General features: G+C 37.3%; 1 protein-coding gene across 1 annotated transcript; it reads right to left on the bottom strand.

Moving 5' to 3' along the window:
• Positions 1 to 1,139: 1,139 nt before the first annotated feature.
• On the bottom strand, positions 1,140 to 14,733 carry cdhr2 (cadherin related family member 2). The gene is made up of 31 exons (XM_040015606.1): positions 14,191 to 14,733; positions 13,430 to 13,554; positions 13,080 to 13,136; positions 12,938 to 12,997; positions 12,694 to 12,834; positions 12,546 to 12,599; positions 12,373 to 12,462; positions 11,799 to 11,888; positions 11,584 to 11,706; positions 10,373 to 10,519; positions 10,066 to 10,141; positions 9,883 to 9,992; positions 8,757 to 8,972; positions 8,487 to 8,636; positions 8,201 to 8,362; positions 8,041 to 8,102; positions 7,712 to 7,955; positions 6,323 to 6,562; positions 6,149 to 6,218; positions 5,483 to 6,067; positions 5,319 to 5,393; positions 5,142 to 5,191; positions 4,899 to 5,050; positions 4,592 to 4,688; positions 4,404 to 4,492; positions 4,219 to 4,290; positions 3,902 to 4,037; positions 2,792 to 2,913; positions 2,593 to 2,706; positions 2,416 to 2,493; positions 1,140 to 2,085 (listed from the first exon to the last, which is right to left on the bottom strand). Exons 5-31 carry the CDS (start codon positions 12,760 to 12,762, stop codon positions 1,902 to 1,904), a joined length of 3,657 nt encoding a protein of 1,218 aa, XP_039871540.1. The 5' UTR covers positions 12,763 to 12,834; positions 12,938 to 12,997; positions 13,080 to 13,136; positions 13,430 to 13,554; positions 14,191 to 14,733; the 3' UTR covers positions 1,140 to 1,901.
• Between the last annotated feature and the right edge of the window lie 1,250 nt (positions 14,734 to 15,983).

Here is a 15,983-nt window from a genome sequence, read left to right as displayed (position 1 = left end):
TAGCCCAGGGGGGTTCGGGTAAGGGTCGTGCAGGGAGAAGAGGGGAGCATGATGGGAAAGCGGGCCGACGCAGAAGAAACCCCTTCCGCCTGCTGATGGAGAACATGCAGCAGCCACACTGTTGCTCCAGAGCTCATACCACTGAGTGACAGGAGAGAAAGTTTACATGGGATCTGATACACGTGGTTGTTATCCAGTGCATCCACTGAATGACGTCGTCTCGATGGTGTGAGAAAAAGAAGGACAAAATTCACACCTTCACTCAAGACAAGCAAGCACAAAAGCATTTAATATGAAGTTTGCACCGAGAAGCATTAACCGCTGAGAAAGCAGCCATAAATTATGATTTCTCTTTTTATCCCCCACACACCCCACCCTCGCTGATTGGTATCTTATTCACAAATCTCTCTGCACACACCGACAGAGTGATGATGGACGTTTGGGGAAATGAGAGCGATGCGTCAGCGTCATCATCAGCCTGGCTCTCCTCCTTTAGTGTTTTTCGCTGAAACCATCCACTGACTCATTTTAGCTGTTGGTGCTTTTTTTGTTGTTGTTTTTTCCACTCACCTCACACAATGTGAAGCCATGGCAACCAGCTTTTCTCATGGTTGCTAAAAAGCTTGTTAAGCTTCGAGAGAGAGAGAGAGAGATGATAGTGTAATGACAGGTTTTGAGTGTGATTTGTGACCTGGTGGCCTGGGGGATATTTAAATCGATTAAGTGTTGCCTTGATCTCTTTGTAAGAGGAGTCTCTACTGTCAGTGCAGGCTTTTGTATGTCTTATATATTGCTTTAGATTTGGCAGTGTTTTGACTTGTTTGTATTGTGAAAAGTGTAAAAAAAAAAGACAAAAAAACTGATGACGCGTACAATCACCTTTCGAGGAAAGTAATGACTCCTGATATCAGGGTATTTTTAGTCATGAGTGCTCACAGTATTTTAATGCCATAATCTGTGATCCTGTTGTAAATTATGCGAAGGCAATGATTTTAAACGTGTTTTAAACAAGCGGTTGTTACAGTGTCAGTGAATGTCCGTGTTCACCAGCATTAACTTCAGGTCCACATTCAAAGGATCAGAATTTATTCATGGATTGCACTTGTGTTACATTCATTTAGGTGTCAGTAAACAGTGAATAATCTTTTCAATCTGCTGCTTGTTGGAAGTCACTCTGCATGAGTTTTTTTTTTTCTCTTCATCAAGAATTTCATAGCAAACACTGACAAATTAAAACAGGGAAAGAGAGAGCGAGATTTTGTCAGACACACAGTTATAAATAAGGGTTTCATTCATACACTGACATTTTGAAACCTTTTTTTTTAATTTATCTGTTTTTCTTGATTTCTGTGTTGGTATAACTTTAAGAAACATTTTCTTTCAAAAGCAATTCAAACCCTTTTTAAACCACTGCTTATTATAATAACAAAAATAAAGTGATTCACATGTGCATCAAGCAAGAAGTTTGTGTGTTTAACCACTGCTGCTATTCATTTTTTTATACTGCATGGATTGAAACTGTCTCTACAGAAAGATAGAGGAAGAGTTTGATATTTTTAGGCCATCGATATTGATTTCACTTTCATACCTATGTACAAACTATGAGGCTACAGCAAACATGCAGTTCGCATACTTCAGCTCTCTGACTGGATTAGAATAAGGTCTTTGAAATCATTACACTTTTATACAATTAGATCTTTTTCACAAAATAGGATCCCCCTTTTGGTTCAGTTTTATGCTTGTAATGGGTGTTTAGGCTTCAAAGTTAAATCTGTAATACAGAAAAGGCTATTTGAAGATGAAGTCTTCATCAAGAACTATATAATAAGTTTGATTTGGTATGCCTGATTACAAAGAAGCTACATTTGTCTAGCTGAGGCATCTGGCCTTCACTATTTACATTACAAATCTGTGGTGTCAAATACAGGGTTGCTGTACCCCATGAGGGGGTTGTCAGTGCTTTGGTTTTGGTCAGCCAGGGTCAGTGCTTCATGCAAAGGCTCAGCGTACCCTGGTGAATCCTCTATCGAATGTCGAGCACTTTCCGAGTCAGATTTCGAGTCGTCGGAGTTGAAGCTTAGATGGCTTTGGTGGAAAAACAAAGAGAAAGAGGGAGACAATATGAACAAATGATCATTTCAAGGTTTTTGATTTAAAAACAACAATCACATGGCATTGCTGGAAGCACAGAGCCAGCTCTGTCACAACATGCTGTAGTGGGTACTCTGTGGCAAAATGTTCACCTGGAAATCATCCCGGTTTATTAACCAGCACAGCTACAGAGTGGTGAGCGCAGCTGCGTTTCACCGTGAGCCACCTTATCAAACTGTGTTGATCAAGCCAGTAACTGCTCTCTGTAGGCAGTGGACCGATTTACAGACAGGGTTCTTTGTTTCCTTGTTGTTTTTGTTTTACCTGTGTTTGTCATCATCAGAGCTGCTCTCTTCTAACTCGATGGTTGTGTCGATGTTCAGGTTGAGCACAGGATTAGCACTATCAGAGAGAAGTGACACATGTTAGAAGGCAAACTTATACATTAGGTTTCATACCATTGCCTATTTCATTTATCTGAATAAGGTTTTGTCTCCTCACCCTTCCATAGTGTACTTGTTGGTTCCAGGTAGCATAAGACCATTTTTCTGGTTGTCATAATTCATACTGGATGCAGATTCTGCAGCTTTAGCGGCCTTAAGCTTCCTTCTATAGCTGTAGGGTGGAATGATGAGTGGTCAGTACACAGACTCCCTGCTGGTCATAGTTGTTTGAAATAGTAGGTATCACATTTTCTTACTTTCTGCGAGTGCAGAGGAGTGAAGTGGTGAGGACAAGAAGTACAATGACAAGGCCTGCCACAATCCCCAGCAGAACATATTTTACTGTGTCCACCGTTTTTTCTTCCTCGGGAGCAGTCCCCTAAAAACAGAGGTTTCAGGTTTCGAGTTTCATATGTAGATTATATTTACACTAACTTCACAATTTTTACATGTCCTTTAATACTGATCAGACTTATCAGACCTCTTACTAATCTGGAGTTAATTGTTTTGTAAAATGAACCAAAGGGATTGCTACTGCTGTCTCCTTTAACCAGATTTTAAATGTCTTTATCCCTGTAAAATATATTTTACTTTACTTTTCTAAATCTACACTCAAAAATTGTTTTTACAACCTCAATATACACAAAGCAATAATTTTGAGTAAAATGCAACTGTAATATATAAAATTTATAAAAAGGTTTATTTATTCAAATAATTTAAAAATGTGACTTCACTTGACAAGATTCCATTAAATGTAGCATTTTACATTGTACTTACGTAATAAAATTCCATGAAAAAATGTACATGTAAAAAATCAGTTACATTTTTTTTTGTTTTTATTGATGGTTTTTTTTGGGGGGGGGGGGGTCAACATTGATATTAAAGTAATTTAATATAAGTAATTTTTCCATATAGTCAATATCATTCAAATGCACCATCCCTTACATACACTGTAATGTTACATACACTGAGTCATTAATCTCAACGTAGTTACGGCTGTTTCTGAAGATCACGTGATCCACCTTTATGGGAAATCAAATGCCTTTTAATATTTAATAAATATAAATCCTAAATTATTGAAAATTAGGCATGTTTTTTAAAAGTGATACACATGAAACAATTCTTAATTTAACCTGCTGATGGAGCCAGAGTGCTTGTTGGAGCACACATTGAACTTGGTGAAAAGAATCAGTGAACTATCCCCTGCCCCTGTGCTGACTCTGAAATACTTTTTATTAGACTGCCAACAGCAATTTATCAAAAAAGAAGAATAAAAAAAATGATGACGAAATGACCAAGAAGATATAAAGAAGAGGCAGAAAAATAGTTGTTTTTTTGCCGTGTTTAAAAAATAAAACCGTACTTACAATGTTATCTAGCCCAAGCTCTATCAGCTTAGGAAAGTGTTCCGCATCAGAGAGCATTATTTCCACTTGAACAGAGGTAAGGGCGGTTCCATTGGCATAGACAAAATAAGCTACCACAATAGTTTTCTCTGTAGCCCTGAGAGAACCATTAAAACACACACACACATACACATAAATTAAATCAACACATTTCAGCTGTTTAAAACCTAAAACCTGGAGTTGCTGCCATTGTCATTTTGTCTACATGTGCAATTGCACCACCTAGTGAGGAAAAACAAAGCATAGGAGCAAGCAAGGAGATATGAAAGGGAACTTACCTGGATGTCTCACTGTTGTAAGGCCTAAGAGCAACAATTTCAACGGCAGCCTTAGTGGCAGTCATAAGTGCTCTAAGAGTCCCAGAAGATGACGGGGGGAAGAAAATGGGTAGATTTAAGTGGTGACTGAATGAAAATTAGCAGATTAGATCAGATATAGTCTTTACTAATGATTCAGACATTACCTCTTGATCTCAGTGAGCTTTTTTTCAACCTCAATCTGATTATTTGAAAACCTGAGTTCGACTTTGTAGGATTCATCGACTGTGAAAATCTGCAGTTATAAAAAGAATGCAAACATTGGTGTGTGCTGCAAGTTTTATAGCCTGTTTTCAATATACAACACAGGGTAAGCAAATCCCACGTCACTTACATCCAGCACGGTGCTAGAGGACAGGCCGCCGGGATCAGTCGCAGAGACTGTTACCAAATACTTCCCCTTCAGTGTCAAATCAAGTGTCTGTGTAGATCTGTGGATAGTTTAAGGGAAGCACACCCATAAGAACCATAAAAATGCACCCATGACAATATCATTTTGGAAAAAACAACACGTGCATGGGCTCCTATTATCCCTGCTCGAGTATAAATGTAAATATATAAGTAAAAGTAAAAACCCCGACACTTGTGAGAAAAACCAGAGCAGACTGAGTTGTGACTGCAGGAGACGATTTTGTACTCACTGAATAATCCCAACATAGCGGTCATTTTGCTGTGTGGTGACAGCCTCAAACAGTGCCCCCTTGTCACTTATTTCATTGTTGGTGTTTTGGAATTTCACATCTGTCACTTTAAACTCAATCTGACTGTTTATGCCACTGTCACGATCTGTAGCCTATGAAAGACATGAAGTAGAGCATCATGCTTCATGCATCGTTAACATGCCGAAATGAGGTCAGGTGTATTTGCTTTTCAGTCGTACTCACAGTGACCCCTGCAACTGATGTCCCTTTGCTTGCACTTTCTGACACCACAACTATAAAAGAAGAAGAAAAAATCAGCGTTGGACTCATATAATGTTTTAAAAATTTAGGGCGATATGTGAAAGAACGTGGCCCTGTTGGTAAGTACTGCAGACGAGTGGTTATTCTGAGAGGACTCACCAAACACCTGACTGTCTGAGAAAATGAATTCTGGGGCATTGTCATTGATGTCTTCAATGTTGATCACCATTAGGCCTGAAGAGAAATGACAGTGAACCAACTTTTATGTAAGCTGTTTGTTTTAATGGCTTACTCTTATTATCAGCAAACAACCCATTACTGACCTGTCGTGGCGCTGCTGTTATATCCCTTCTCTGTGTTAATGTCCACCACCTGAGCCTCTACAATCGCCTGGTCGCATTTTTCATAATCCACCGTGACCTTAGGGTTGACCCTGACCTCTCCGTTTGGATCCAAGACAAACAAGTCGCAGAAATCCAGGGTGTTATTGCATCTGCATTGGACGGATTCCAGCTCAAAGACCAGAGTATGATTCCCGTCTTTATCTTCCGCTTTAAAACTCCCAACAGCTTCCACTACTGTGGTGTTCTCCTTCACTGTCATAGATGCTATTGGCGTGAACTCAGGTCGCTCATCATTTACATCAAGCACATCTACGTCCACCATCACTGTAGCTTTATTTGACTCCAGATCTGCTGCCTCTACCCTCATATTAAACTTTATGGGGCCTTTCTCATAGTCCAGCTCAATGTCTGGGTCCACAGTGATGTTTCCCATGAAACCTCTTGTGGCAGCGAAGGTTCGAATGATGAAGTTCCCAAAGCTCCCATCGACAATGCTGAAAGAGATGCGATTAAACTCTGCTGTTTGGTCCAAATCCTCAGCTTCAACAGAGCCAACAAATGCACCTGAATGAATGATAAATATGAATTAAAACCCTGACATGCAGTTGTAAACACTTAAAACATTTTGCGGTGTGAAATACTTGCCTTTTTCTCCTTCTTTAACAGAGAATTTGTAAGATGGGGCAAAAATTGTTGGCGTGTTATCATTGATGTCCTGAAATGGATCATAAAGAAGAAGAAACACTGGCAGTCATCAGCTGTACCAGCATTTACACCATCTCTTGTAACTTGGTACTGTCAACTTGCTAAAATACCTACCTGTACATTGATGGTAACTGTGACATTGGTGGATAGCGGGGGTTCACCCTGGTCTGTAGCAGTCACTACAAGTTTAATCTCCCCTTCCAGCACTGGATCCAAGGCCTCACGATCCAGTTCAACACGGTTTGTCAAAACACCGGTTTCAGGGTCTATAGTGAAGTTCTTACTGTATTTGCTTGACACGATACCATACACAATTTGGCTGTTTGGAGTATTGGGCTCATCTCCATCAGTAGCCTGTCCAAAGCAGAGAAACATCAGAGGAGACACTTTTAGAAAGATGATTTTCTTTGCTGATACTGCAAAAATGCAATAAAAGCCTGAAAACAAATATTTATGGCCAAATGCTGAATTTAATCCAGTAATGCCATGTAACGTATAAACTTTTAAGGCTACAAAAGTACAATATTGACCAAAACCTCATATATGTAACCTGAAATGTAATTTCTTTTTTAATATAATTTGTCAGAAGGTCCAACAAACACTCCAGTTTCAAAAAAATACAATTTTCTGGAAATGATTTCATGGATCAGCCTTGACAGGGTTAAGTCATTTGATTAAATGTACATTTTTGATGTAATGTTGTTACATTGTGTAAAACAGTGTAAAACATTTATTGGAATCTGGTCAAATGAAATGTACCTGAATGGTATACAGCTAGTTTATATCACCCACATATGTCCTTGGGCAAGAAACTTCATTGTTTAATCACATTAAATTGTTCCTAATTTAATGTTTAAAAGCACTTGAAAAAAGCAAAATCCCATGTAAAATTAGGGCAACAAATTGTATTTTCATTACTGGAAATAACCGTATTTTTAGGAGTAAGTTATTTTCTGTTATTTTATGGTATTATTTTTTGGCGCCCAGCTGCCGGAATATTACTGTTTTTTAAAGATGTTTTTTCTAACAGTGTGACTGTTGTTCCATATAAACCCTTCACTTTGAAAATTATGACCATAGCTGCAGCCTCATGAACTTTTTGCTGTCTCTGCCTACCAACATTAACATGCACAATAAAGCGCTTTTCATTTTTCAGCAACATGAAACCTGTTATTTGTGTTCATGTCTTCTAGGCTCTTCAAAGTAGAAGCGATAAGTAAATGTATGTATGAGAAGTCTTGAGGCAACTGTTGTTGTGATTTGGTGCTATATAAATAAAGTTGAATTGAATGGAATGGAATTGAAGTCATTGCCTTTAAGCAGTTAATTCCTGCCAGCCAATGGGGATGCCTTTATTAATGCATATAAAGACTATACTACACTATTATTTGATAGCCCCACCACCACCACCTGCTGCTGTTTTTCCCCCCAAAATGAAAAAAATAAATTAATCAAAATTAATTTGACAGCTATTGTCCTTAGTGCTCACCCTGCCAAACTTACCTCTATTTTGACTTCAAGCTCTTGGCCCTCTCTAACAAAAGCCACGTAAGAATCTCTGTTCATGACTGGAGGCTTGTCATTAATGTCAGTCAGTGTGATCTCCAGTACTGTAGAGCCAGGCTTGCCATCTGTGTCTCTGGCCTGTAGGGTCGCTGTATACAGAGATCTGAGCTCACGATCCAGGAGCTCTTGGCTTTTCACATAAACTTTGCCTGTGTGTGACTCCACGTCAAAGTAAGGTAATCTGAAACATAGCATAGACTGTTGGTGAGGTGTTGCGTGCAAGACAAAGACAGAATTACTGCAGCAGGCCACAAGTGAAGACGTACATGCTGTCGGGAAAAAGTTTGTATGTCAGGTTGCCTTTATCCATTGTGTCTGGATCATCTGCCTAAAAGAGAGAAAACAAAACAACGTGTGAGAGTTTCTGAAATAAAAGAATAAAAGCTCCGGATGTCTGAGAGAGAATTCAGACTGCAAGGAACTTACGGTAATTATGGCCAATTCTGTCCCAATGGGTGAATGCTCTGACACATTTAACCTGTATGTGTCCTGTTCGAAGGTTGGACTGTTGTCATTGGCATCCTTGATGTTTATAGTGACTTGAGCAGTGGAGCTGAAGGCGGGTTTATATTGATCTACAGCAGTCACCTGCACCATGATATGAGCAACTCATTGGAATTGTAAAGAGTTTTAAAAGTCACAAACATGAGTGGTATTGGCACATGCGATGGTTTGTATGTATATATGTGGCTTATTTTAATTACATTTTTACCTGTAAAGTAATTTGCCGTTTTTTTTCAAAATCCAGATTTTCGGGCTGCCTGATCATGATCTGAACGATGCTGTCTACAGTGGTAAATTGAGGTTCCACAGAAAACACGGCTTTGTCCTCTCCATCCAAGATTAGCTGAGTGTTGGAAATCTGTAAAATCCCAGGACCCAAAAGTTTTATGTTTGATCCATAATGTTACACAGAGCTGATATTGGGGGGGTGGGGACTGGAGACCTCATCCTATAGATGATGAATGGTCTGTTTCCTTACCTTGTCGGGATCTTTGACAGTCATGCCGATGTTAATAAATCCCAGTGAGTGCTCCAAGATCTCACCAGTGAATTCAGTTGCTGTTACACAGTCGTCCCCTGAGTCTCCACACTTGTAAAACTCTGGCTTATTGTCATTGTCATCAAGGATGTTGATCTGCACAGTTGTTGTGACGCTGGCACGGACCCCGTGGATGTTTTCTTTAGACTCAGTGGCCTTAAATAGGCCAAAAAGAATTTTATTTTTTCAATATTCAAGGTATTGTTAAAAAGCTTAAATATATTTAATATTTCTCAATATTTTTATGATTAATTATAATAATAATATTAAATTAAATGGTCTAAAGTAGAAGATCATAAATGTTTTTGTGGGGGGTTTTCTTGCATCATTGAGAAGTTGTTCCTGTGTAATGGTGCACCTTCTGAGGGTTCCACCATGACACCATCTGCTCTTTGTTTTCAGCGACCCTGTGCTCAGCCTCCCATTCTGCTCACACCAGTTCCCATCTGTATTTTGAATGTGCTCTCTAAGGTCACTGTAAACACCTTCAAAAACTGCTACTAGTGCAACTTTGGTGTAAAACTTTTATGCAAAGTAAAAAAAAAATCCCCCCAAAACAATGGGAAAACATCATCACCATTAGTTTCATGAGTTTTGTGAAGATTTGTCTTCCTCAACCTTCAAAATGGTCTTATCACAGTTTATGTCATGTTTGCTTGAGTTGTAAAAACAACCTTTGATTTGCGTTCTAAAAGAAGCTCCGTCTTTAAGGAAGTTTCTGGTGCTACACAGAGAGGTTCAACCTGCCTTTCATTGCTACTAGGTCTTATTAAGATAAGAGAATTTTATACTTGCTGGTCAATACGTCATAATGATTCCAGGGAGTGGTCTTGTTCTGTGTTCAGTCTTGACAAAATGTTGAGTTATTCCTTTAAATCTTAATACATAAAACTAAAAATTGAGGGACTGAAAAATGTCAGAGAAAGCTCAGTTTGGTCACAGTGAAACTGTAATGTGCTGTAATCTGTATGAACTTCATGTGATAACTTTAGTTAGTACTAATGGACAATCTTACTGTAGTAACACACACAGAGAGAAGGAAATTGACAATGAAATAAAAATGTACCTTCACAGTCAGAGTTACAGTGTCACCAATAACTTCTCTGTCAATTTCTGACAGTACAAATATGACACCATCACTGGGTGCGATTTTAAACAGGCCAGCTTCTGATGACTCTGTAAAATAATGTGGAAATTACATATTATACTACCACTCACAAGCTAAAAGCAACAACATACTGTAGCTTACCTTCAATGCTATAGCTGATTGCATCACTGACTCCTATGTCTGGGTCCACAGCAGTCACTTTAAGCACAGATGTGTCCTATCAAAGGAAAGAAAATGTTTATGAAATGTGAAGCATTTGAAAGTCTTTTATAAAAAATATGTCAACTCAAAGGAGGCTCAGTGCCTGTGGTAATAGTAACAAACAAACGGTAACAAAAAGTTGTCAAAGTCTTTGTATACACTGGGTCATATATTGTACTATCAGAAAAATCTTTGTTTGCCTTACAATAATTCTTTGAAATCATTGGTCAGGTTTAGCAGCACTCACCGCAGGTGAATGCTCTCTAACACTTCCAAGATAGGGAACGCCGATGAACTGAGGGTCAAGATCTGGGACATCCTCAACAGTAACGAAGGAATAAACAATGCTCGACAAGTATTCTGTATTAGATTTATGACACTTGCCTCCACCATCCTGTTAGAAAACATTTTTAAAAATCTCTTAGTTTTTTTGATGATCAGATAAATCTAGAATACATTAAAACAGATAATATAACAGATAAACATGACACCTAAACTCAAAGATGCTGAAAATGTGTTATTCACTTTTGACAGTCCTATCAAATTATAAAAGCAAACAAAGTAAGTAAATAGTATGACCACTGTTACAACAAGTAAAGGCTTGTGACTGTGACTTTCACAGAATTAAATTAATAGTGAATATTCATCACTTCTCTTTATCAAACTGACAAAGCAACATAATGTTTTATGCCTGAATGCTCTAGCTTCATTTACACTTTCTTATTGGGAGTAAATAACAGGGCAATTCACTGCTTAACAAACAAAAATCTGACTCTGGATGTTACAATATGCCCCCGTGTGTTATGTTACGTTAGCGGTTAGTTGTTTTAGTGTTCTTAGCTGCAGGTTTATTTAGGGGGACACATATAAAGTTATGTTTCAATTGTTTTGGAAACATCTCTAATCGATTTCTTATCAAACAGTTATATAAGAAAAATGGCACCACTCTTATATCTGTTAATTATTATGTTTCAGCAGCACCAGAGTGGGTCAAAGAACCAAAGCAGAAGGAAACAGCTAGCGTGCTTCTCGTTAAACCAGTAGCGGTCTAAAGGTCACAAAACTGCCAACCCATCACACTAAAGGTCACTTAAATTGTGCACTTATTTAATTATTATTATTTAATGACTTACAATGTATTTATTTATATTTATTTATCTACTATCCACAATCTAAAATGTAAAAATAAAAAGCTGCATTTGTACAGGGGCGTAGGGCTATTTCCTTGGCCAAGAGTGATAACTTTGGGAACTTGTAGAAACCAACAAAAGACTGGCTGATACAGATACAAGGAAGGGAAATTCACAACATGCCAAACTTTTCCTTTAAGAAATTAGGAACCACAAGAATATACAAAGCTGCTTTAACGTTAGGGCAACCTTTGCTATTTACACTTTTCTTTAACCAATATTAGTATCATAAGGTAACGCATGTTTAAACTTGAACAATCATACTTACACTGGCATTAATCTTCAGCCGATAGTAAGTACTCAGTGAGGTATAATTCAGGGGCTTGATCAGTTTGACATCACCACTTTCTCTTACAATGCTGAACAGACTAAATCCATCATTTGGGGTTACCTGGAAAAAAACAGGTAAATAGTGCTTTACAGGTTCATGGAACACCTCTATTGAATATCATTACATTTTATGTTTTCCTAAAGGAAGCTTACTTCATCAATGGCGTATGTAACAATGCCAGCAGTTCCTGTATCAGCATCAGTGGCTGATGCTTTAAACAAAGTTGTGCCTACAAGAGTATTCTGTTGATAAAACAGAAAAACAAAACAGAATTATAAAAACAGAAATTATTCACTTAGTAAACAAATGATTGTGTTTATTTTTTCCTTGATGATGAGCCAGTGGTAAATGGACTGCTTCTTTCATAGCACTTTTCTACTCTATCTGAGCACTCAAAACACTTTATAAAACATGCAACCCATTCATACAAATACTTTTTTCCTATGCTGCAGTGCAGTCACACTCAAATGAATGAATCAGAGAGCTACTTGGGGTTAGCATATTTGGCATGCAGCCTGAAGCAGCCAAGGATCAGACAAGTAAGTTTCCAATTAGGAGATGACCTGCTCTCCCTCCTGAGCTAGAATAACCCCAAAGAATGCTTTTCTCTCACAGCAACATGAAATGGTTAAATAGACATTATTTACTAACAAGTAAGATGCTGTGACAGAGAAAAAAATCACAAAACCATTTGTAGAGTAATTCATTTAAATATATTTGCCTTACTTCTGGAACACTTGTGTCATAAGAAGGCCTCTGAAAGATGGGTGCGTTGTCATTGGCATCAAGTAATATTATGGTTAAGTCTCCGGGTCTCTGTAACACATGATGCACTCTGTGAATATAATGGACAAACTGGCATTAAAGAAATAACTTTTACTAAGTTAGATGTCACTTACAAAATTAGAGCCATCGGAAACACCAGCTTCAAGTGTCAAATACCCCTCAGAACTCTAGAAGAGAGAATTGATCAAATGTATAAGTGCACATGCTTAACCGAAATTGTGTTTTTTCCAATAAAGGGTCTCTGCTCTATGTCTGCCACACCTCTCTATCAAGAGGCATTGCAACAGATACAACTCCCTGTAGATTGTTCAACTCTGAAGTTTGGAGCATTGGGCCCACTGAGTGTGTAAGTCAGTGTGTCACCATCTGGATCTGATGCAGTTATAGTAAATCCCGGTTGACCTGAAGAACAACAACATGGAAACATATATTAAAAGAAAATGGGCAAAAGAGACATATTACAAACATGTTAAAAAAAAAAAAGTTAAAATTTTTTTTAACATACCAACAGGGGTGTCTTCACACACTTCATAAACAAGTTCGGTGAATTCAGGACTGTTATTTGCTGCATAAGATTTGAAGATTAAATGTTGACATGAAGATAAGAAAAGCAAAAATGAATCATCAAACATCAAATGAACACACACCATTAGTTAGGCTGATCAGGCATAATAACAGTATGCTTCCTGCAATCCGCTCCATGCCTGCGAATCAAAAGAGACAATTTCATAAAAGTAGCAAATATTTGATTTTTGTTCTTAGTGTCACCATGAAATGGTAAAACCTTAAAGACAATTGCTCAGTTCACTTATCAGTATGCTAACAGGTTCATAATGACAATGTTCAGTTATTGGTTTTTACACTGACCACCTTACTAGTTATTAGTCCTAATCGCAAATTCTAGCTGAGGCAAAAAAAACTTTTTAATCTTTATAAAAACAACAAAATCATTAAATGTCATGATGCAAACAGAAATATAAGAAGGTGAATCACATACTGGACGACGCTGGTAGTACGCAGCTCTTGTCCTGATTTTTGTAGGCTGAAATTCAGCAGCCAATTGTTATTACAGCCACACCCAAACTGTTCACGGCATAGCAGGTGGTGAAAACACCTGGAAATCTTTGTTTACAGAGAGAACACAGCAGAACCTTTTTATAATATGAAACCTCATACATTTACATTTTTGCTGTCCCCTTATATTAACTAAAAAAGTGGACACCGTATTTTGACTATTTTTTAAAAACCTACTTTGGAACTTTGCATTAAGCTTTAAGTAATTTTACATACATTTAAAAAAAGATGTAAAGACAGTTTAGTTCATTTTCAACTGTTAAAAAATTTGGTTGGCAGTTTTACACTTTGATGATATATATATATATATATATATATATATATATATATATATATATATATATATATATATATATATATATATATAACCTTGAATAATTAAGATATAAAAATTAAGAATGACCTCATATAAACAAGTCTTTACTTGAATATGTAAGCCCTTTGTTTTAAGGGCTTTACCACTTTTTTCACTACTGTTCTAGGAAAGAAAAAACACCAAAAAAACTGATCAGCTTATTTCAGGTTTCAGGTGTTCGAAGCAACACACTGGACTGATATTACGTATTGTTCGTTATTATCTTCTTCTTTTCTTAATTATCTAAACATTATATAGTAATTACATAGTAACTAAATCCATATACTAATGCTCTAAAAAATAAATCCAAATGCATAAGACAAACTTACCAGCCAACATTCACAGAGGGCTTCTTCTTTACTGATGTCTGGATGAGACCTTTGACTCTTGTTCCTCTTAGTGATTGTCGTCTCGCAGCAGTAAATATAAATGATTAACATGCACCAGTGACGTCCAGCAAATATGATAGCATTTTACTCCACTTCCTTGTTTGCTTGTTAAAAAAGAAAAAAAATGTTTTAACTGTTTTCTAATAAGTAAAACAGAAAAACTTCACACAGTTGAAGCTGGTCTCAACTATGACTTCACGCTAGCTGTTTAAGCGTAGAAACAAGCTCCTCACCAGTAACAAATGGCACTGAGCCATACTGGGCCACAAGTGTCCAAACGAGAACCCCACAAGGATCTGAAATGCCCTTTTGTCTAAATGAGTGGTGCTGCTGTCATGGCAACAATACTCTTCTGATTGCTTAGGTTTGGAAACCCAGGGCTTACTAATGCCCATGCCTTCAGAACCAATCAGAGATTCAGTCCCTTATCCAGAAACTACAGTTCCAGGCCCTAATGAGCTCTTCCCAGTGAAGCTCCACAACCCATCCAGTCTACTCTACTCATTAAAGGGTATCACACAAAGGATTATGCTCTGTTGTATCCACTGGCTTCATTCATAATGAGGCAATATACTGAAAACAACATCTTCACTGTGACTGAAACAAATGCCATTAAATTAAGTGTTGAGAATGGGGCTATTAATAAAAATACATTTGAAAAACACTAGCATGAACAAATGTGCAGAATGCTCAAAAGAAAATTCCTGATATACATGTTATATATATCAGACAAGTTTCTTATTTGTTTCTGTCAAAAACAAATTAAATTTAAAGAAAAAGAAACACACAGCCTAAAGATATATCTTACTTGTGGTAATATCTAATGTAACACTGACTTTATTGCGTATTCAGTGGTTTACTGAATAAGCAAAAAAAACAAACAAATTTTGCATATTAGTACAAAAGAAGTTTGCTACAGCTTTCCAAGAGTCATTTGAAAAGTAACATTTTAAAATAAACAGCAACTGAAATTTTTAAGATATATAAAGGAGAAAAGCTTTCCACCAAATCCTGATTGCATGTTTTTTCAAGAAGCTTACCACAGGCACCATATTGATTTGGCATGTTTTCATTCTAGTACTGTCTCTAAACTCACTGTCTGTGTCTACTATTAATCCACTGGATCCACTGAATTACTGATGCTTACCAGTAACTATAAAAACATTGATGAAAAATTATTCCAAATACTTGGTTTGCTTTGAGCTAAATGATAATGCCAGTGACAATAGTGATGCTAAAAATGCTAATGCTAAGCAGGTATTGTCTTCGTCATATTATTACATGGTGTTAGTTTCGTGGTAGCTTAAAGGTTCACAAAGTTTATCCTGTATGCCACAAGAGTGGCTAAGCCAAATCTGGTAGAAAAGAAACACTTTGCATTTTTATTTTTTTTACAGAAAATATAAATGTCAGCCTCTTGATAGTGTCACAGGAAGTCAGCGGACAGTCACCAGAGGCTGAAAAAGAATCAATCCTCCAGGAGCTGTTCTCAATAGATATAAATGTGAAGATTTATTTTATGATGAAGAAAAATGTGTGGAACTCTTCATTTAAGCAAATGTGTAGTCAAACGATGATATGCAGAAAAAAATAGAGCAATATTATAATTCACAGGCTGACATAAAGTGATTAAGACAAGATACTGGCGACAAAGAATTTGTTCCAAGACTCTTATCCAGTTCGACTTTGGTTTATGACTTACAGCATTTAACACAGCACTGCCACTCCCTGAG

This window comes from Simochromis diagramma, unplaced genomic scaffold (genome assembly GCF_900408965.1).
Source record: "Simochromis diagramma unplaced genomic scaffold, fSimDia1.1 OVJJ01000685.1, whole genome shotgun sequence".
NCBI classification, from domain to species: Eukaryota; Metazoa; Chordata; class Actinopteri; order Cichliformes; family Cichlidae; genus Simochromis; species Simochromis diagramma.
The sequence above is the reverse complement of the archived record's forward strand: the minus strand, read 5'-3'. Positions and strand labels throughout refer to the sequence as shown.

Coding starts and splice junctions, on each gene's coding strand:
- cdhr2 (XM_040015606.1), bottom strand. CDS start 12,762: ATGCTCCAAACTTCAGAGTTGAACAATCTACAGGGAGTTGTATCTGTT. Junction 6,068..6,148: donor TGTTAAAGAAGGAGAAAAAG/GCAAGTATTTCA, acceptor TCATTCATTCAG/GTGCATTTGTTGGCTCTGTT. Junction 4,038..4,218: donor TACAACAGTGAGACATCCAG/GTAAGTTCCCTT, acceptor TGGTTCTCTCAG/GGCTACAGAGAAAACTATTG.